The 21,184-nt window shown below is 49.4% G+C and overlaps 1 protein-coding gene across 6 annotated transcripts in view; it reads right to left on the reverse strand.

Annotated features, from left to right (window-relative positions):
* Positions 1 to 21,184, reverse strand: part of ANKS1A (ankyrin repeat and sterile alpha motif domain containing 1A) — a 190,078-nt gene that overhangs the window by 98,190 nt on the left and 70,704 nt on the right. For all 6 annotated transcript variants that reach the window (XR_008628449.1, XR_008628448.1, XM_055125256.1 and 3 more), the window contains exons 2-3: positions 7,713 to 7,793; positions 4,549 to 4,705 (exon numbers count right to left, since the gene is read on the reverse strand). Coding sequence is in view for 4 of the 6 variants with exons in the window: in XM_055125256.1 (XP_054981231.1) it covers positions 4,549 to 4,705; positions 7,713 to 7,793 (238 nt within the window). In the remaining 2 variants the exon portion in view is untranslated. The remainder of the gene's footprint in view (positions 1 to 4,548; positions 4,706 to 7,712; positions 7,794 to 21,184) is intronic.

The following is a 21,184-nucleotide window of genomic DNA, read 5'->3' on the forward strand; positions in this document are numbered from 1 at the left end:
GCTGCCGGAAAGAAGGTCAGAAGGCCCCGGGGTGGGCAAAGACTGAGAAACACTGGTCTGGAGACTTCCTGGCCCCTTCTAGCTCCAATACTGAAGGCTTTAGGAAAAACAGGTCTTCCCCGAAACAAATCGGACTATACCAGTTCATCTTATGATACTGAGATTTTTATATGCTAACTAAACCAGAGGGGGATAGCAGTGATTTAAAGGTGCTTTCCTCCAAACAAAACACGGAATAGACTAAATGAACAATATTTTATTAAGCTTCACCCACTAAGTACAAATTTCAAACTGCAGCTTCACAAATACTACCTTGCATATTTTTTGTAAATTAGGTATTATTGGTTGCCAGATCAAATATTACTAGTTGTCAGATATATTTACTCTATGTACATGACCTGTTTCTTTTATTTTTTTTAAGTTTTTGGGGCACACCCAGCATTACTCAGGGGTTACTCCTGGCTCTGCACTCAGGAATTACTTCTGGCAGTCCCGAGGTGGCCATATGGGAGGCCGCGGATTGAACCCAAGTCAGTCGTGTGGAAGGCAAATGCCCCACCTGCTGTACTATGGCCCCCGTCCTTGTGTATCATCTTCTTTTCAATTCCAAAACAATGCAGCAAGTAGGCTCATGTATCCCACTTTATAACGAGGAAACTGAGACTCAGGAAAATTAAGTGACTTGTTCATTTGCACAACTAAGAGTGTGGCGGCTGAGAATTCAAACTCAGGCTGAGACTTAAAATTCAAAATTAAAAGACTTTTGTGAGAGTTTCCCACTCGATCATCCCATTTTCAAAACTGGGAGAAATCGAAGACCTGGTCTCTTCCTATTCTGGAGATCAGAAAACAGAATTTAAGAAGGGACCAAGACAAAAGCTAATGTACGTATTCTACCTGCTGCTTGCCCGGCTGCTACCTCCCTAATGCCCCGCGGCTGCAGGAAATCTACCACGGGGCCGCCTAGGTCTAGATTTAAAAGAAGCTTCATTTGTTACACATTTCTCAAAGAAAAACATAAACTGCCTCGTGTACCCAATCATGCAGAAGTACAGGTTTTCTTTCCTTGAGGGTGTTTTCAGAACAAGTGAAAAGTAGCTAATCCGAATAAAAACAGTGTCTTAACCAAATTCCAGACTGTTGCCAAAAAGCAAAGCTCACCCAAATGAAAAGAAATCTGTCAAAAAGAACAGTGAGCACACTGGGTAAAGAGGCGCCCATTGCCCCAACCCACTAACTCTGCCTCCCCCTGCGGCTGGTGAAGGGCCGGGTGGTTCACCAGACCTATCAGGCCCTTTCTTGTCCAAGCCTCAGAGAGAAGATTCAAAGCAAATGTCTAATTCCGAAAACAGAATTTTCCATGCCCGAGCCCTGCCAAGGGTCGAGTGACCGAATAAAGAGAGGACCTGTGGGTTAGGGAGCAGAGGTGATGCTTTAAGGCCCCAGAAAGATGCACAGATGCAAGGAGCCACAGGCAACAACTCTGAAGAATGAAATGGAGTTTCCCACGCTCTTTCCTCGGTACCTCACCAGTCAATAAAAGTCAAGAGTCCACTTCAGAAGAAATTGAGATTAAAACATCCAAGTAGCTAGGGAGCATAATTGAATCGTTTTGCACTTGGTTAAAAGCAAACAAGCTTAGCCTCATTTTGTTACACTTCTATTTCTACACTTTAAATTACTTCAGAAATCACAATCAATGACTATGCATCTAATACGTCCTTGGATTTCTCTTCTGCCATATCTAAGATTTCCAAATATTCCCAGGAAAGGACCCAGCCTTTTCAGAATCACTAGCGATATTTAAGGACAAAACCAAGCCCTGCTGATTTTCCCATTCCCAGTCGAGCCAAAAGCAGATGGGCTGAAGCGGCAGCAGTTAGGGCGACAAGAAGGAGCCCGAGTAGGAGAGAGTGGAAGGACGTCAGCAAGGACCCAGAGAAAGCGCAGCTTGGAGAAATGATGCAGAGAAGCCCTGACCGCAAAGTACACACCTTGGCATTGATATAAGGGTCAAAGGGGCCGTACTTTTTGAGTTCTTTGATCTCAAGAGCATTCTACAAAAGGGAGAGGAAAAGAAAATGTGATGATAAAATGGATGAACTACATCAAAGCAATGCACAGCCCCATGGGGCTCAACATTAGAATAACCTGGACTTGCCTTCCTTCAAAGGAAGTTCATGGAAAAGACAACCTCAGGGCACGGCCCTCATCACCCTCCGATCCAGGCTGGGACCACACGGATGCCTTCTAATAAACCAATGGGGTGCTTGTCACTACCACCTACACCCCCGTGAGACCCTTGAAGCTAGTGCAGGCAGGCATCCTGCTGAGGCCCCGCCCTCCCCCCCCCGCTCCCCCCCACCACCCCGCCTGCCCGCCAGGTTCTCGGGACGAGGGCCTGGTGTCCTGCCTGCTAGTGGAAAATCTAGGCGGGAGGTGGCAATGAGCAAGGCAAGCTCAAGCACTCCTAAGTGGCTCAAAAATCCCAGCAGCTGTGTTATAAGGCAAGAGTGAGCAAAAACAGAATTAGGAATGGCTGCTGAAAATTCCCGGAATGGCAAGGATTCTAACAGGTGATTAGTTTTTTGATGGGAAGGAATATTAGTTAAAAGCAAATATCCTTATGTTTCCTCCAGAGGAAAGTTCACCATTTAGTCACGAGGAATAAAATTGCATTAGATTCTGAAGAGGCCATTCCAAAAGAGAGAATTTTCATTTCTGTGTTATAAAACAAAGGGCCTCACGGTCGGATCATAAATGTCTGCTGCTCAGCTATGCAGAAAATACTGCCCAAAAGGGAAGAGGAAGCTAATTCGCAGCCAAGCATCCGCCGTCTCCTCCTTGAGAGAGCTGGAGGCGCAGCTGTACGCCTCTCCCATCCCTGAGTGCAGTGTCCTTCCCTGCTCCCAGTCAGGCACTTAGCAGCCTGCTGAGAAATTACTTGGGTCTTGTTGACAGATCGACTCCCCAGAATGATTTCCTGTTTTTTTTTTTCTTTTAGGAATAACCTTGATCTAATCCTATACATAATTTACAATCTCCTCTCAGCAAAGTCATTAGGAAAACAGTTCCAGCTTACTGAAATTCACGTATCTCCCTTTCCAGCATAAAAAAAAAAAAGTGGCTGCTTTGAATGAGAACAGAGGAGAAAATGGGGGAACGGCCTGTCGTCAAGGGAAAGCCCAACTTATCTCAGACCCAAACTACAGGGGCTGTGCCTGATCAGAGACCTGTCTACAACTTAAACCTTCTGGTGGAACTTTTCCCAAAGAAATGCGTTTTAGGGGCCGGAGCGATAGCACAGCGGGTAGGGCGCTTGCCTTGCACGCAGCCGACCTGGGTTCGATCCCCGGCATCCCATATGGTCCCCCAAGCACTGCCAGGAGCAATTCCTGAGTGCAAAGCCAGGAGTAACCCCTGAGCATCGCTGGGTGTGACCCAAAAAGCAAAAAAAAAAAAAAGAAATGCGTTTTAGGGGCTGGAGTGATAGCACAGCGGGTACGGCGTTTGCCTTGCACGCGCTGACCTGGGTTCGATTCCCAGCATCCCATATGGTCCCCTGAGCACCACCAGGAGTGATTCCTGAGTGCAGAGCCAGGAGTAACCCCTGTGCATCGCCGGGTGTGACCCAAAATGCAAAAAAAAAAAAAAAAAAAAAGATAAAAAAGAGAAATGAGTTTTAAATAACATATCGTAGAAGACTTGTAGCTCACTCAAAAGCCACTGGAAGGGGCTGGAGCGTTAGCACAGCGGGTAGGGCGTTTGCCTTGCACGTGGCTGACCCGGGTTCAATCCCCAGCATCCCATATGGTCCCCTGAGCACCGCCAGGGTAAGTCCTAAGTGCAGAGCCAGGAGTGACACCTGAGCATCATTGGGTGTGACCCAAAAAGCAAAAAAAAAAAAAAAAAAAAAAAGCCACTGGAAGGTATTTCTGTTCCACACTGCTTTCATCTTCTAAGACTGTCTAAGACTGTCTCTCCACCGCAAAAGCATGCCCAACTCTGGAATGAACATCGGATGACGTCATGGAAACCGCCAGTGCTCTAACCTCCATTCACACGTTTTTTTGTGAGTGGTTTTTGTTTTTGGTTTTGCGCAAGCCTTGCTCCCACTGCTGTGAGCTGGGAGGCAAGTGAAGCGACCCCACACACTGCAGGGGCCTTCAGCTCTCAAGTTCAACTCGCATTCTCCTGCGCCACCAACAACTACCACTGGCCACCAGTTTGAACGGGATTTGAAACTACACTGCTGGCTTTGCAAAGTGTTCAAACTGTGCACCTGAAGTCTAACTGTTCTAGAAGCTTCGAGGCTCCGATCATCCTCCCAGGTTTCCCCTCCGCTAAGGGGAGCATCACTGGGAAGAGGGGCGCCAGGTGTAGGGGGCGAGGGTGCATTATCGGACTGGCACGGTAGCACAGCGGGTAAGGCGTTTGCCTTGCATGCGACCAACCCGGATTCGATTCCCAGCATCCCATAGGGTCCCCTGAGCACCGAGAGGGTGTGAGGGGACAGCCTGGGGGGCCACGGCGCCCACCCCTTCGGACCTGCTCGTTGACTCGGGTGTGTGAGGGTCCTTGATGGATGAGCAGCCGCACGATCTGCGCGTCCCCTTTCCACGCGGCCAAGTGCAGCGGGTAACAGCCTTTCGAGTCCGCCACGTTGGTCAGCGCGTCGTTCCTCAGGAGAACCTCAACCACATCCCTGGAAGGCAAGAATCAATCGTGAGTTGGCAGAGCCTCTGGGATGTCGAGCGGCCGCTCGCTCACTTGGACGGTGTGGAGTCGGCACGGACATGACCTCTGCGGGCTCCTACCCGTGAGCTCATCTCAGTGGGCCACACGCCCACCTGACATGTCACCTCCTTCCTTATCTCAGCCTCCCAGGTCAGCTACTGAGCTTTCACTCCTCTGAGGATGTCTGGTCCCCGTATCTAAAACCTTGTGATGTTGCCTTGTTTGCAGCGTTTGACGGTGTTTAGGGATAGAATTCACAAACGAGGAGTCATGCAGGACAGAGAGTCACCCCATGATTCAGAGCACTTGGTGATGTGGCAGCTGCAGGTCTAGTTACAGAATTACAGCTGCGGCACACAGAAGCCAGACACATATGGTACCACTTGATCCATCCAGGAAGGCCTTCGTTGTCTGCTCAGTGACACCGCTCATTAAGCAGGTACAAGTGTGTAATTATTACGATGCACACGAGGGCAAAGAAAAGCCCCACTGTAAAAACAATCAGAACTGGAGATGGACTTGGCTAACAGGCCACCGTTGCTGAAGACTTGCTTGAATTCGGGTTGCCTCACTATTTCATCACGGAGGAGGGCATCCACACTCATTTGTGAATTATTCATGAGTGACGTGGTAATGCAGGCCACCCCATTTAAGGAGGGGTCTCCCACTACTGTGGCTAAACTGGCTGTCAAAGACATAAGGGTCACATGGGGACAAAGAAACAGTCCAGTGGGTAGGGTCTTGCATGCAGCCGACCTGGGTTGGATCCCTGACACCACATGTGACCCCCTGAGCCTCGCCAGGAATGATCTCTGAGTGCTGAGCAAGCCAGGTGTGGCCCCCAAACAAACAAACAACCCCCCCACCCCCGTAAGAAAAGTTCAAATGAAGGAAGCAGCCATAGATCTTTCTGGCACTGGAATTTTTAGGCTGGGACAAATATCATACAAGTGATACTATACCAGAGTTGGCGAGGGCCGGCACAGGGCTCAGCTCTGGAAAAAGTCTCTACAATGTTTCCAAGACTCTGCCCTCAAAACTGTGCATTATCGGACTGGCACGGTAGCACAGCGGGTAAGGCGTTTGCCTTGCATGCGACCAACCCGGATTCGATTCCCAGCATCCCATAGGGTCCCCTGAGCACCGAGAGGGGTGATTCCTGAGTGCAGAGCCAGGAGTAACCCCTGTGCATCACCGGGTGTGACTCAAAAAGAAAAATAAACAAAACTGTGCATTATCCTCCAACTCCTCAATTCCCCCTCCCCCCCCACTCCTTCCCTTACTCTGCCTTCCACTCTCCCATATCCTGGAAAATGCATCCCCTGCCATCTAAACCCACAACTCTCCCTCCACTTACCTATCACAGCTCCGTCACCTACAGGGTGGCTCCCTCTTTGGTACCAATTCATTTAATCCTATGCCTTCCTCTCAAACCCTCCCAGAGCACGCCCCCTTCAGAAAACTACACACAAATCCCACAGCTTCCAAATAACCTCTTTACACTACAGAGTTAAGTAAGCCACAGTATGTGGACATGCTTTCCCCTTAAAAATAGGTCTCTGTATTGCAAACCATAATGCCCAGAAAAGGGGGGTGGGGAGGGAGAGGGGGAAGGAGAGAAAGGAGGAAGGAGAGAGAGGGGGGAGGGGGAGAGAGAGGGAGGGAGGGGGAGGGGAGGGGGGGTAAGAGGGAGTGAGGGAGGGGGTAAGAGGGAGTGAGGGAGGGAGGGAGGGAGGGAGGGAGGAAGGAAGGGAGGGAGGGAGGGAGGGGGAGAGAGAAGGGGGTAGAAGAAACCATAGAGGCAGGTTGGGACTGGGGGAGGGGGCGGGCAGGAGGGAAACTGGGAACACTGGTGGTGGGAAATGTACACTGAAGGGATGGGTGTTGGAACATTTTATGACTGAAACTCAAATCATGAACAACTTTACAACTGTTTATCTCACCATGACTCAAAAGGAAGGAAAGGAGGAAGGAAGGAAGGAAGGAAGGAAGGAAGGAAGGAAGGAAGGAAGGAAGGAAGGAAGGAAGGAAGGAAGGAAGGAAGGAAGGAAGGAAGGGAGGGAGGGAGGGAGGGAGGGAAGGAGGGAGGGAGGGAGGGAGGGAGGGGAGAGGAGGGGAGGGAGGGAGGAAGGGGGGATAGATATGGGTCTCTGGGGCCAGGGAGACAGCTCAAAGGGCGGGAGCACGTGCATAAGACCCCAGGCCCAATCCCTGACACAGCCCATCTCCCCCACGTCAGCAACACTGAGTGTGATCCTGACGGTGTCTAAGCACTTCTGAGGATGGCCTTGGTGTGGTTCCAATTGCCAGGTGTGGCTGCAACGACACCACTAGCCTGCACTGGGCCTGGTTCTGCGTGAGTGGCCTCAGACCTTACACCACTGCTGCGTGTAGCTCTGGTTTTGAAAAACGGTTCTTGTTTGGGACCGAGGTAGACCTTGCACACGACTGACCCAAGCTCAATCACTGGCACTGCATCTGGTCGGTCCCCAGAGCATACCAAGGGTGATCCCTGAGCACACAATCCAGAGCACCACTGGCATGGTCCAAAACCCAGGCGCGCGCGCGTGTGCGCACACACACACACACCCACAGTTCCTACTGTTCACAAAGATAATTTTATGAGAAAAGAATGACAATCAAAGTCTTTCAAGTGAGGGCCAGAGCAGTAGCACAGTGGGTAGGGTGCTTGCCTTGCACACGGCAGACCTGAGTTTAATCCCTGGCTTCACATATGTCCCGAAACCCTGCCGGGAGAGATCCTGAGCAGAGCTGGGTGTGCCACCCCCAGTCCCCGACAACAACAACAAAAAAGAACAGAGTGAATAAAAACTTTAGTGGAAGCATGACCGTGGCCATAAGTCTCATGACTCAAGCTGTTTTCCTCAACTCCTCTGTGCCGAGGCCATCTGCAAAGGACACCCCACAGATGACAGCCTGGCGGGCGGCGCGGAGCAGGAGCGCAGGGTACTTACTTATGACCGTTGAGCGCAGCGTGGTGCAGAGGTGTGTAGCCAGTGCTGTCAACGCAGTTCACGTTCGGCCCCCTCCAGATGCTGCGGGCAGAAAAAGACTCAGGTCACACACCACACCGAGACAGCGAGTTGCCAGTTGTTTAGCCAAACTGGTTACCGTCATGCAACTTCTGACAAAAGAAAGCAGCGGTTTATTCCAGAAACGCAGTGTTGAGAGGACACGATATTCATAAACAGGAAACCAAATGTCCAGCCACGGTCATCACGGACACGCTGCTTCTGTCCCTTCTCCTCTGTGACTCTACTCACGACGCCTGGGACTTGTGCCTCAGAAAACTCCTGAGACCGAGCAAACAGCTCATTCAAAGGTCATCAAATATAAAAATCACCAAACACTGCACTGGAGCGATAGCACAGTGGGTAGGGCGCTTGCCCTGCATGCAGCAGACCCAGTTCAATCCCCGGCATCCCATAGGGTCCTCCCAGTGCTGCCAGGAGTAATTTCTGAGTGCAGAGCCAGGAGTAACACCCCTCCAGTGTGATTCCCCCCCCCCCAAAAAAAAGCCTTGATTCTTACTTCTTACTGCTGTCCAATGCAGTTAAATTTTGTGACTTACTGCATTGGCCAGAAGGTTTAAAGAACTGTTAAAGCACTACCCTGGGTGATGGAGAGGGTACAACAGACAAGGTCTGCATGCAGCTGACCCAGGCTCAATCCTGGGTAGCTCACATGGTACCCTGTGACCCTTCATGAGTAAACACTGAGCACAGAGCTTGGAGTAAGCCCTGAAAACATATATGAGTGACCTTAACACCCTGCAAAAAGGATTTCTATCATGCATTAAGACCTGAAGAAGAACTCATAATCCCAAACGTAGATGCACTTAATGACGAGCTATCCAAATACTTAATAGACAAAGATACTCACAGCAACACGATACATATAGTAGAATATAATACTCCTTTATTACTGCTGGAGAGATCAAGTAGGAAAAAACCTCAACAAAGAAATACTGGCCTTGAAAGAATAAATAAAAGAAATGGGCACAGTAGATACATACAGGGTCCTACAGCCCCCAAAAGCTGAGTACACATTCTTCTCCAATGTACAAAGGACATTCTCCAAGACAGACCACATGCTGGGTCACAAAATATATCACCATAAAAATCAAGAAGATAGAAATCATCTCAACTATCCTCTCCTATCACAAAGCTTTGAAAATGAACATTAACCACAAACAGAAATGTGTAAAAATTCATTCTTCTATAGAAAAAAAAACACTTGAAATTAAATAATCAATCAATAAGGACTTTTGGAAGGAAGGAGGGGAGGGAGGGAAGGAAGGTAGGAGGGAGGGAAGAAAGGAAGATAGGCAGAGGCAGGCCCAAAATCAAGGAGAGAGTTGGGGAGGGGAAGGGGGTGGATAGGGGGTGTTTGGGACCTTGGGGGGAAAGGAGTCTCTCTGGTGATGGGTTTGGTGTTGAAATGATGTATGCATGGAAGTACCAGTAACAGTGATTCATAGGACCGTGATAAAAAATGAAAAATACAAAAAATAAAAATAGGTATACTATTATATAATTAGGGTAGTCTACATTCCACATGTAACCAGCTGATATTGTGGTCAACAGGTTTCTTAAGATTGGGCCATTCTCAAGTGAAAGAGATAGCTCAACGGGCTGGGCACATGCACGGAGGTGGCCTGGGTTCAGTTCCTGGGACAGTATGGTCCCCTGAACACTGAGCTGTGTGACTCCTCATAGCTGCTAGATATGTCACCCAAGCCAAGTCTATCTATATTGAACCTTTCTTTATTACTTATTCATATCCTGTATGACCAAGTTGGTGATTTTTGCTTGAGAGTTTCTACTCGAATATTAGATTTTCACCAGTGAAAATGAGTATAAGGCACACTGAAAAATTTTGCTGCTCATCCTATGGCTACTACAGTAATCCGTGTTAGGGTCTGATGAGCTGGATAGGTGTATGCATACTCCTTGGTCTATTTAGGAGTCAGAGACAGAACACTAAAATTATAAACAATCACCAGTGAAACCACAGGGGCCCGGAGTCTTGATGCTCAGATGCTGGAAGCAGCATTATTTGTAACACAAAAATTTGGATCTAGGGGCTGGAAAGATAGCACAGCACGTAGGGCGTTTGCCTTGCATGCGGCCAACCCAAGTTCGATTCCCAGCGTCCCATATGGTCACCCAAGCACTGCCAGGAGAGATTCCTGAGTGCATGAGCCAGAAGTAACCCCTGTGTATCGCTGGGTGTGACCCACAAAGCAAAAAAAAAAAAAAATTGGATCTAGCCCCAAATATCCATCAATAAAGGATTATGATGGCCACATACACAGATTCTCACATGTAACTATACTGCTATGTAATAAAGCAAAAGGGATTATAACAAAATTATAACAAAATATTAGGAGAAAAAGGAAATAAAATTCTAAGTCCATCAGATTTTGATGAGGGAGTCAGAGATACACAGCTGGGCAGGAGGCACATATGCTTCGTATGCAGGAGGTCCAGGATCAAACCCGGGTACTGCTTCTATGCTCCCATCGTCCCCACAGGCACCGCAAGGGGCAACCCCTGAGCACCACCGGGTGAGGTCCAAAAACAAAAAACAAAAAAAACTAATTTAAAGCATCCTACGAGGAAACTGGCACTGCTCAGGGGCTACTCCCAGCGCAGTACTTGGGATCGCTCCTGGCAGTGCTCGGGAGACCATGCAGTGCCCGGGGTGAAAGGTGAGACCCCCCTGAGACACAGCACATGAGCCCTCTGAGCGATCTCCCCAGCCCTTCCTGAGGAAATCACACCAGGACCGTGGATAAAGCGCACAAACTCATCCCACCTCACTGTGTCAAACTACGAGTTAACAGAAACAATTCTGTTGATAGCTAGATAACAGACAAGCAGATTCATTTCAAGAAAATATGAAAAATTGCCACTAAGTAACTGATAACATGAAGGCATTCCTACCAGACACCAGGCAAGGTCCGATCTACAGAAGATACGAAATAGAAAAAGCAAATTAAATGAATCACACAAGGCTTCTCACCTAATTACACTGACACAAATGAGAGTAATTATATTACAAAGTATTTAGAAGTACTGCAGAAACAAGCCCTCTTCAATATTAACGGTATGAGTTTAAACGGGTGAATTTCCTTGGGGAAGACCATTTGGCAATATCCACCCAGACCAAAAATAGGTCTTTATTCTGAGGCAGCAGTTTGACTTCCGGGCACCCACCCAACAGAAACACTCGCACATGTGTGCAGACACCCACGCTGACACAGGATCACTTCACGCTAAGAGTAAAAATTAAAGGGCCAGGGGCTGGGGAGAGTACAGGGGAAAGGGCACTGGCCTTGCATGCTGCCAACCTGGGTTCGACCCCTGGCATCCTATATAGTTCCCCAAGGACCACCAGGAGTAAAGCCAAGAGAAAAGCCTGAGCCGCTTGAATTGTGGCCCCCAAACAAAACGAAATGAGAAAAAACAAACTTAAGGATCAGAAAGCCCACTCAGAGGTTAGGGGCGCATGATGTCAAACTGAACGCCCCAGAACCAGCCTCCAGCACTCGGTACTGAGGGCGCAGCTAGGGCGGCCCCCCGCTAGCCCTGAGAGTGCAGTCCAGCGGGTCCTACCATTGAACTCTCTGCTCATTGGGCCAAACATTGCTGAGAATGGCCCCTGGCACCTCAAGTACTCAGAGTCCTCCCCCGCCAACAGTGAAGACTCAATGCCCAGGGGCTGGAGCGACAGAACAGGGGTTCAGCACTTGCCTCGCACACTGACGACTTGGGTTCAATCCCTGGCACCCCATGTGACCTCCCAAGTCCACCAGGAGTGACCCTTGAGTACAGAACCAGGAGTAAACCCTGAGACCACAAGGTGTGGCTGAAAGCCAAATCAAACAAACAAAACCAAGCCTAACTGGCCGCTCACTCTGGTGATGGTGAAAATATCAGGTATGAGCCAAACTGGATTATTATCTGACCATCACTGCCAACATAGGAAAAGAGACTTTCCTTGCATACCCTGACAGAGTCCCAAGATGATGCTGTTCTATGGGCACAGAGAAATGTCAGGGTACATACATATATACATGTACATGTGTGCATGTATGCACGCACGCGCGCACACACACACATACCTGTAAACTGGAAGAGTATTCACTAAGAGTTGACAATGGTAATCTCTGGGGAAGGAAATGCCTAATGGGGTCTCTACAAATGTGAAGAGGGACTTGCATGTTGTTTCAAACAGAATGAAAATGTACCTATACATTGTTTTAATAATACTTTTCCAGGGGCTGGAGCAGGTAAGGATTGGTTCTGCGCACAGGTGTCACTCCTGGTGATGCTGGGCATTGAACTAGAGTCGGCAGCGTGCACGGTAAGTGCCGGGACCCCAGGACTGTCCCTCCAGTCTCATGTCATATTTAAATTCATGGTCTATTTTGAGTTCATTTTCCCCCTTTGGTTTTGGGCCACATGTAGGGAGCAGGGGTTACTCTCGGTGCATTAATTGCAGATTGCTCCTGTAAGCACTGGGGGAACATATGGTGTCAGGGATTGAACCTGGGCCTCCTGCATGCATGCTAATTCTTTGAGCTCTCTCTCCATCCTTGAATTTTTGTTTGCTAAATTAAAAAAAAATGTGGTGGTGCTGAGGATCATGTGCAAGAATGATCCGCCACAGGATGTTTACACATGCAAGGCAAGTACTGAGCCACATCCCCAGGCCCTGAATTAATTTTATATGACACTTACGTTGCCATTTATTTGTTGTTTTGTTTTGGCTTTTTTGGCTTATCTAACTGTTCTACTGACAATCTTCATGCTCAGTTTAAAAAGAAAATCTAAGATTATCTGGGTTGGAGAGATAGGAATGCAAATGATAGAAAGCAAATGTGACAAAATATTAAGAATAAGGGAATTTATGGGGCTGGTGAGATAGTATAGCGGGTAGGGCAATTACCTTGCATATAGAGGATCCACGTTTGATCTCCAGCACTACATATGGTCCCCTGAGCCCCACCAGGAGTGATCCCTGAATACAGAGTCAGGAGTAAGCCCTGAGCACAGCAGGTTTGGCCCACAAAACAAAATAATAATAATAATAATAATATATTTTTACAACAGAAAGAGGGGAATGGGATTATGCATTGGGGGGAGAGATTAAAACTGCACTGAAATGTTAATCATATACAACTGTGTATGTGTGGTGTGGGCCACCTCAGGAGCATGTAGAAAGCAGATTAAATCTAAAGAGAAATGTGAAGGGAAAGGAGGGTATGCATGCGTTGGTATGGAGGTTATTTGTTCACTGACAATAATGTTGGTGAGAAGTCAGGGGTGCATTCTGGCATTCTCCCCACCATTGCTGCTCGGCATTTTGGCTAAGTTCAAGTGCAGTACCTGCTATTCCCCAGGATAAGCCTGGATTTCTATACCACTATCCCCAATGAGGAGCTGACAGCAGTGAGTCTCTGCTGATACAAGGATCTTTTTCGGGGGGGGGGGGGGGGGCGAGGGGGTGGTGATTACTCCTGGAAGTGCTCAGGGGACCATATGGGATGCCGGGGATCAAACCCAGGTCTGCCACGTGCAAGGCGAGCACCCACCCAGCTGTGCTATCACTCCAGTCTCATTAAACCAAAAAGCAGATGGATTAGAATGACAGACCTGAAATGGGTGAGGGAATCTAAGAAGCACAGTTTTCATCCTTATTTTCAAGTCATCCCACAACCCAAAAGAAGATCTTCTACTATAAAACAGGGGATACTAAGAATCATACTTACTCCCAGCCTTCAGTCACAGACCCCAAACTCCTGTTTATGGAGTTCTTGGCGCTGGGCCACACAAGGATAGCAGGTTCTAACAGCAATGACAAGATGAAGTGACTATGAAGCAACGACAAGCCGTACATCACTCAACGGCAAGAGGACTCGACTGTACGAACGGGGGCTGGGAGAGAGGAAATACCAACATGGATCAAAGCGCTCAGAGCTCAGATCTGCTGGCTCCTGAGTTCTCAGGGGAAGCTGCTGTGATCTCTTCGGCCACCTGAATCCAAGTGCCAACTAACCCCTCCACTCAGATTTAAACTGTCCCAGATTTTAACAATAAAGGCAGGGCTGAATAATTCCTCTCTTATTTTTCAACTATTTACCTCCAGAGTTGATCAGTCTTGAAAATCCTATACCAGCACTAAAACTCCGTCAAAACAATTAGGAAAAAACAAGAAAGAAAGACAGGGAACTTCCCTGCATAAACACACAGCATTTTCAACTGTAGCCTTCCCTGCAATCCCCCTCCCTTTCTCTCTAGCATTTCCTCTAAGAGTCCAACTAGAGATGTTGAGTAACAGAGAAGATATTAAATAACGGCAAAGCGAAAATGGAGAACTGCAATTTTTCCGCTTGCAATTTTAGCATCAAACAGGACGGTAGTAACATCCCCCTCCGCCCAAGTTTCTTCCTTTTTGGCTACCCAAGAAAAGAGTTATTTAAAATCTAGGTCTTCCTCCCTATCACAGCTGCTACTAGGTTCTGTATTTTTTTTTTCAGAATTTTATTTTCAAGAGGTCAGAGAATTAGTTCAAGGGGTAAGGTGCTTGGCTTGCACACGGTCAATATGGTTCAATCCCTGGCACCCCACATGGTCCCCTGAGCGCTATCAGGAGTGAGCCCTGAGCACGGAGCCAGGAACAAGCGCTGAGCACTGCCAAGACCTCACCCCCCCCCAAACTTCCCCCCACGCCTACCATCAAAATAAATTTTATTTTGAAATTTTAAAATATTCCCCTTCCCTTCCCTCTGTGAGCACTGAGGGTCACAGGTTACACACGTTACTGGGGGCTGACACTGCTGAGCCCACCTGGGGGAGCAGCAGGCTCCACTGCCCTCAGGCTTGCAGGCCAGGGAGCTCTTCCCAGGCCCCAAACTGGGTTTTTCAAAAACAGGGAAGAGCTGTTCCCCCAACAAAAGCAGACTCCAGAGCAAGGAGTGAGTGAGCCAGGAAGACAAACAAAAACAATCCAGGAGATTCCTAAATAAAGTGGAACCTCCATTGTGTTCCCAGAAATACCACTGGTGCCTTTGTTCCGGCAAAACAAACCGTCAGGCTAACCTTGCTGGGTCTAAAAGAAGTCACAGCAAGCCTGCAAGGAGAAAAATAATAAACAGAGCCGCAGTTAAACAGCCTGGGCTCTGCAGCCAGCGACCTAACGCCCGGTCTTGCCTCTGCCACTTGTCAGCTGTCTGCCCTTGCACGATCATTTAATCCTTCGAGCTCTGCAGACTGGACTGTGACAGGCTCCCTGGGACGGAGAAGCCGCACAGCGACCCAACCGCGTCCGCCCGATGTGGAAGCACGGCAGTGCTGTGCCTCACGGCACCCCAACCCTGAGAAGGCTGTGAAGACAGTGGGGAGGGAAAGGCACACCCGGGTGAGAAAACCTGCCCCGTCTGACGTGCCCCTCCAGGGGCTCTTGCCATTCCTTTGAAAACTGGTCCTTCTGTTCTGCCTGAGGCGTGCTAGAGAGGCCACCACTAGGCTGTCCGTTCTCTGCGCTGATCGCCCAAAGGCCAAACAAGGCCCTGCTCCCAGGGCTCGCGTGCTTGTGGGCAGTGGCTAGGTGGTGTGTCCTGTAAGCAGCAGGAAGGGGAGATGCAGGTGGAGTAAGGCACAGCCTCCTCCCCCAGAGAGGCAGGGAGTCCAGGACGCAGAAGAGGGAGCCACAGAGGGGTACCACAGACTCCCGCTGGCACCACCAAGTGTGACGCTGGTGACCCCCAGAACCACTGGCCCAAGCAGCACCACATCCTCAGGCCCAAGCATTGCACTGTCCAGTCTGACTGTCCGAGTACCATCAGGAATGGCCCCTGGGGTCTCCTGACCACTGCTTGGAAGCAACACCTCACCCCACCCCCCAAAACAGGGGAGAAGAATCCTGTCAACAGCGGGAAGGCAGGTAAGAACCTAAGAGATCAATCTGTTGTTTACCGTACTACTATAATGACCTGGTTACAGAACTTGCAAATCAACTAGGGAGAAGTGTTTGCCTTCACATAAGGATGCCTAGGTGGGAAGTTCAAGCATACAGGAGTATCCAAGTAAAGAGCATGATAAGGAGGGGGGGGGGGCGGGGGGGCGGAGATGCTATAGAAAAAGTAAGTAAGATCTGGTGGCTGAAGGAGGGTGGGGGCATGGGGATGGTGTGAACTTAACAATTCTCTGGAATTTTGAGAGTCAACCCAAAAGGCCAATTAGCTTTGGGCAGTATGTGGCAGGAGAGAGGGGCAGGAGGCTGAGGCGAGTTTTGTTTTGGATGAGCTGAAGCTGAAGGGAACTTGGACTCCCCTAAGTAAATGTCCAGACAGTGGGTGGTGAGAGTCTATCCACGAGCTCGAGGTGCATTTAGAATGACAATGTTCAAGGGCCAGGGAGCGAGCACAAGCGGCAGAGCGCATGCCTAGCATGAGCAGGGCCCTGAGTCTGATCCCTCACAAAGCAGTCCCTACACTGCCCCACTACCAACAGGTGTGGGCCTCATCCCCTGCGCCCTCCCCCAAGCACCACCAGACCCGAGCAGCAAACCATTGGACCACACTGCACAGCATAGCCAGGAGTGTCCCGTGGGGCCCTGAGCACCACTGCGAAGGTCCCTAGAATAAACAGAAAAGGACGATATCCAAATGCTTCCACACATGCTACCTCAGTCACACTGCGGAGCTTACATGCTGCTTGCTGGCTTGCTGATGGCCTTAGAGCTAACGTGGCATTGAAATACTCTGACTTCTCTTATGTGTTCGGTCCAACTTCTTATTATTTTTTTCCCGCTTTTTTGGATCACACCTGGCGATGCACAGGGGTTACTCCTGGCTCTGCACTCAGGAATTACTCCTGGCGGTGCTCAGGGGACCATATGGGATGCTGGGAATCTAACCTGGGTCGGCCGCTTGCAAGGCAAACACCCTACCCGCTGTACTATCGCTCCAGCACCCCCAACTTCTCTTGACCTTAGCAACTGGTAGCAAACTACTGCAGTGCTCTGGGTCTCCTGCTGTCTGGGTTCTCAAGTAGTTGGAGACTCAGAACACAGCGTCAGGGAAGGGTCTTTGCCACCACTGGTCAGACAGAGCAGTGGCAATGGAGTTGATGAAGAAGAGAGATTCTGGGCAGTTCCCCATCAATTCTTTGTCAAATCAAGGTCTGAATAAGCGTTTGTCCCATAAGACTTTTTTTTGCCAACGGCATTTACTGGTTTCCTCGCTTAGTTATCCTTGCAAAGGCAAATTTATCTTTGAACCTGAGGGAGAGGGGGCACTGTGCCTACACATGAAACACAGTCTAGTATTTTTTATAAAGACTTCTTACTCAAATGAACTTGACACATACTTACGAAAATGCTTTTCCGCATATTTAACTGCTGAGGGTACAGGGAATCTACGAAACGATCCCAGTTGTCAGAGAAGTTGTCAGTTGTTATCTTTGGAGAGACAAAACTTACAGACATGAAAGAAAATGAAACCTGAAAAGTCCAGGACATGGGGATTTTGCCAAAGGCTTCTAGTTAAGTGGGAGAAACTGATCATGAATTCTTATTCCTGCCCCTTTCTGGACTCCATTAAAAGGAGGGCAAAGCAAACCAAAAGATGGGGGCCAGAGGGTAGCACAGTGGGTATGGTGCTTGCCTTGCAAGCAGCAGACCTGGGTTCAATCCCTGGCACCCCCTGTGATCCCCCCACCACTAGGAATGATCCTTAGCCCAGAGCCAGAAGTAACCTCTGAGCATACCGAGTGCCCTCCCCCGTGCCCCAATACACACACAGACTGAAGGAGAAAAAACGTTCAGGAGGAGGGAGAGTGAACAGTGAACAGAAATATGTCCATCTTTGTTTCAGAAGGTGGAACAGAAGCCCTCCAGCGGAGAAGGAGCAACAGAGATGTGAGCTCCGGGACTGGCAGCTGGGATGGCGAGTCTGGGAACGGGGATGACAGCAATTCTGTTCCCGGAAGGATTACTCTCCCAGGTCTCCCCTGACATCCGGAGCATTCTCTAGGACTACTATTCTTGGACCACGAGATGGGCTCCAGACGTGGGGCCTTGTGTACTGAAAACAAGGGAAGTCTACATCCTGAGCGGGAAGGGCCCAGTCCTGTCTACCCTGGGACTCCCAGAATACTGGCAGCGTCCCACCCCCACCCCAGAAAGCTGCAAGATTCCAGAGGAAACCAAAATGGCAGAAGCAACTTTTTTACATATATTCTTGTGGCTGGGGCTGGAGCGATAGCACAGCGGGTAGGGTGTTTGCCCTGCATGGGGCCAACCCGGGTTCGATTCCTCCGTCCCTCTCGGAGAGCCTGGCAAGCTACTGAGAGCATCCCGCCCGCACGGCAGAACCTGGCAACCTACCCGTGGCATATTCGATATGCCAAAGACAATAACAACAAGTCTCACAATAGAGACGTTACTGGTGCCCGCTCGAGCAAATTGATGAACAACAGGACAACAGTGCTACAGTGCTATTCTTGTGGCTAGAGAGGTAGCACAATGGTCAGAGCACTGCTTTTCACGAGGGAGGCATGGATTCATCAACAGCACTAAACCGTTTCCTCATACCACTGGGAGTGACCAACAGTGGAAAGCAGCCCCTGGTTACCGCTGGGTATGGTCTAAGGAAACCCCAGAGAAATAAAAGAGAAAGGATAAGAAAATTAGAGAACCAAGCCAAAAGTTTCAGGGGAGGAGGGGAACAAAAGGGAGGAGGGATAGGAAGAGAAAATTACAATAGAAAAAAATCTTAAGAGGGGTTGTTCTATTTTTTGAGAGGGTGGGGTAGGGTGGGGGGTTGCCTATACCCAGTGTTGCTCAGGGGTTTCTCCTGGCTCTGCACTCAGGAGTTACTCCTGGCAGTGCTCAGAACACCATATGAGATGCCGGGGCTCACCCCCAGGGTGGCGTTGTCCAAGGCAAGCACCCTACCTGCTGTACTCTCACTCACTCCAGGCCCCAAATCTTTAGATATTCTGAAAATAAACAGATATAAATTTTCATGTGAAAAGGATTCATCCAATGCCTTAAAGAAAGGAAAATCAGTATTTTAAAAAATGACTTCTTGGGGCTGGAGTGATAGCACAGTGGGTAGGGCATTTGCCTAGCATGCGGCCAACCTGGGTTCAAATCCCAGCATCCCATATGGTCCCCTGAGCACCGCCAGGAGTAACCCCTGTGCATCGCTGGGTGTGACCCAAAAAGCAAAAAAAAAAAAAAAAAAAAAAAAAAAGACTTCTTTGGAGTCAGAGAGATAGAACAGGGGCAAAGTTGCTTGGCTCCCCCACAGCTGGTAACCAGGGTTAGATCCCCAGCGCCACATGTGGTCGTCCAAGCACCACTGGGGGTGATTCCTGAGCACAGAGCAGGAGTAAGAACTGAGCACCATCAGGTGTGACCCAAACACACACCAAAAGTCATTTCTTCTATAGTGCTGTTAGTGCTGTCCCTCACTGTCACCACCTCAACCACAGTAGATTGCGGACAGTCACGGTCTAGTTATCTGCACGGCGGTGTTGATGTGTGGTTCGGGGGGCCACATCCAGCAGCAGGATATGTGGTACTGGGGACTGAAACCAGGGCTCCCGCGTGCAAAGCGGGCACTAGCACTTAGGTTTTTGAGCCACACCTGGCTGTGCTCAGGGCTTACTCCTGGCTCTGTGCTCAGGGATCACTCCTAGCCAGCCATACGCAGGGGACTACATAGGACACCAAAAACCAAACCAGGGTCAGTCGCATGCAAGGCAAGCGCCCTATCCCCTGTCTCCCAGCCCCACAACCAACATTTTCTAAAGAGATCTGTCTCCTAGGTACACCGTGAAACTTCAGTCTGTATTTCAGAACACATCAAATCAGGAAGACACAGTTTCAAGAGGGACACAGCAATCTGCATCGAAAGTAGGAGCATCAAATTTTCAGCGGCAGATCTGGAGGTTCTAAGGCAAAGACGCAATGTTTTCAAAATCCTGAAGTGACATAATTTCCAACTGAGGATGCTAAGCAGACAAATTATCCACTGAGTAAGAAGGAAGAATCAAGAAATTTTTGCATACGCAAGGTCTCAAGCTGAACCACCCAGGTACTTTCATCAGGAAGTGACTGCAGGATACACTCCACCAAACAAGGGCGCAAACCAAGAACAAGGAAGAACTGCCGCCAGGAATTACAGCAGGGAGCGGCAAAGGGAGTCAGTCAGTCAGCCGGAACTGATCACTGTTGGAGGGTGCAAGGCTCTGATGTGTGAGGGGGGGGGTGTAGTGGGGGGGGGGTCGAGGGGAGTGCATGATCAAGCCTAGGACTTGGAAAAGAATACCGAGGAGGGGCTCGGGGCCAGGGCACAGGCTTTGCCTGTGAGTGTGACCCATGTCCAACCCCCGGAACCGCATGGTTCCCTCAGCACCACCAGGTGGCTCCGGGCACTAGAGCACTTGAGCAGAGTCACATCCTCAGGCTGGAGCACTGAACCATGCAGCCCAGTTAACCAACAGCTGCAAATGGCCTGCAGGTCCCCCGAGGACTGCCTGGGAGGTCCTGTTCCCAAAAGATATTATTTAGGTTGTACAGTTCATGCTTAGAGCCACAGAGAGATGGAACCGTGCACAGGGTGCTTGCCTTACAGGGCGCAGACTAGGGTCAATTGCTGGCACCCCCTATGGTCCCCTGAGCCCCGCCAGGAGTGAGCCCTGAGTACCACCAGGTATGGCCTCACCCCAAATAAAATAGAATTTGTAGTCAGAGCCAGAGTGACAATACAGCCAGTAAAGCACTTGCCTTGCTTGCAGCCCCCACAGGTTCATTTCCGGGCATCATAAGCCCCGAACTCCCGCCCTGAGTGATCCCTGAGCACAGAGCCAGGAGCAGCTCCTTAGCACTGCCAGCTGTGGCTCCCAAACTCCCTTAAGTAAATAAAATACAAAAGTCCGGAAATATCAGCATAAGCATAACCATTACAAGTAAGGGAGAAATGCCTGAGGAAAAAGCTGAGAGGTGGAAAGGGCTGCTTTCCCCAAAAAGGCCGCCCCTGGACGCAAGTGACCTCCAGGTAGGAAGGACCAGAAACTCCAGATCCCGCAGGCCTGGAGGGTCAAGCGGGGTCAGTGATGAACGGCTGATTGTGGTCATCTTGGTTGCCTACAGCTAAGTGTTTTTGTTTTTCCAGCCTGTGGTGAAAGGCAGTGAGTGACTTTGAAGGTGATCTTCCCTCCAGAGAGCTGATCAGGAAAGGCAAGGCCCCATGAATACTAACTTCAGATGGGAACTGTAGAAAAGTGAGTGTGTGTGTGTGTGTGTGTGTGTGTGTGTGTGTGTGCGCGCACGCGCGCGTGTCCAGGCTTTCTATTCCATTCCATTAGTTTGTCTGTTTTGTTTCCAATATTTTACTGTTTGAATT

The sequence above is a fragment of the Sorex araneus genome, chromosome 2 (genome assembly GCF_027595985.1).
Source record: "Sorex araneus isolate mSorAra2 chromosome 2, mSorAra2.pri, whole genome shotgun sequence".
In the NCBI taxonomy this organism is placed as follows: domain Eukaryota; kingdom Metazoa; phylum Chordata; class Mammalia; order Eulipotyphla; family Soricidae; genus Sorex; species Sorex araneus.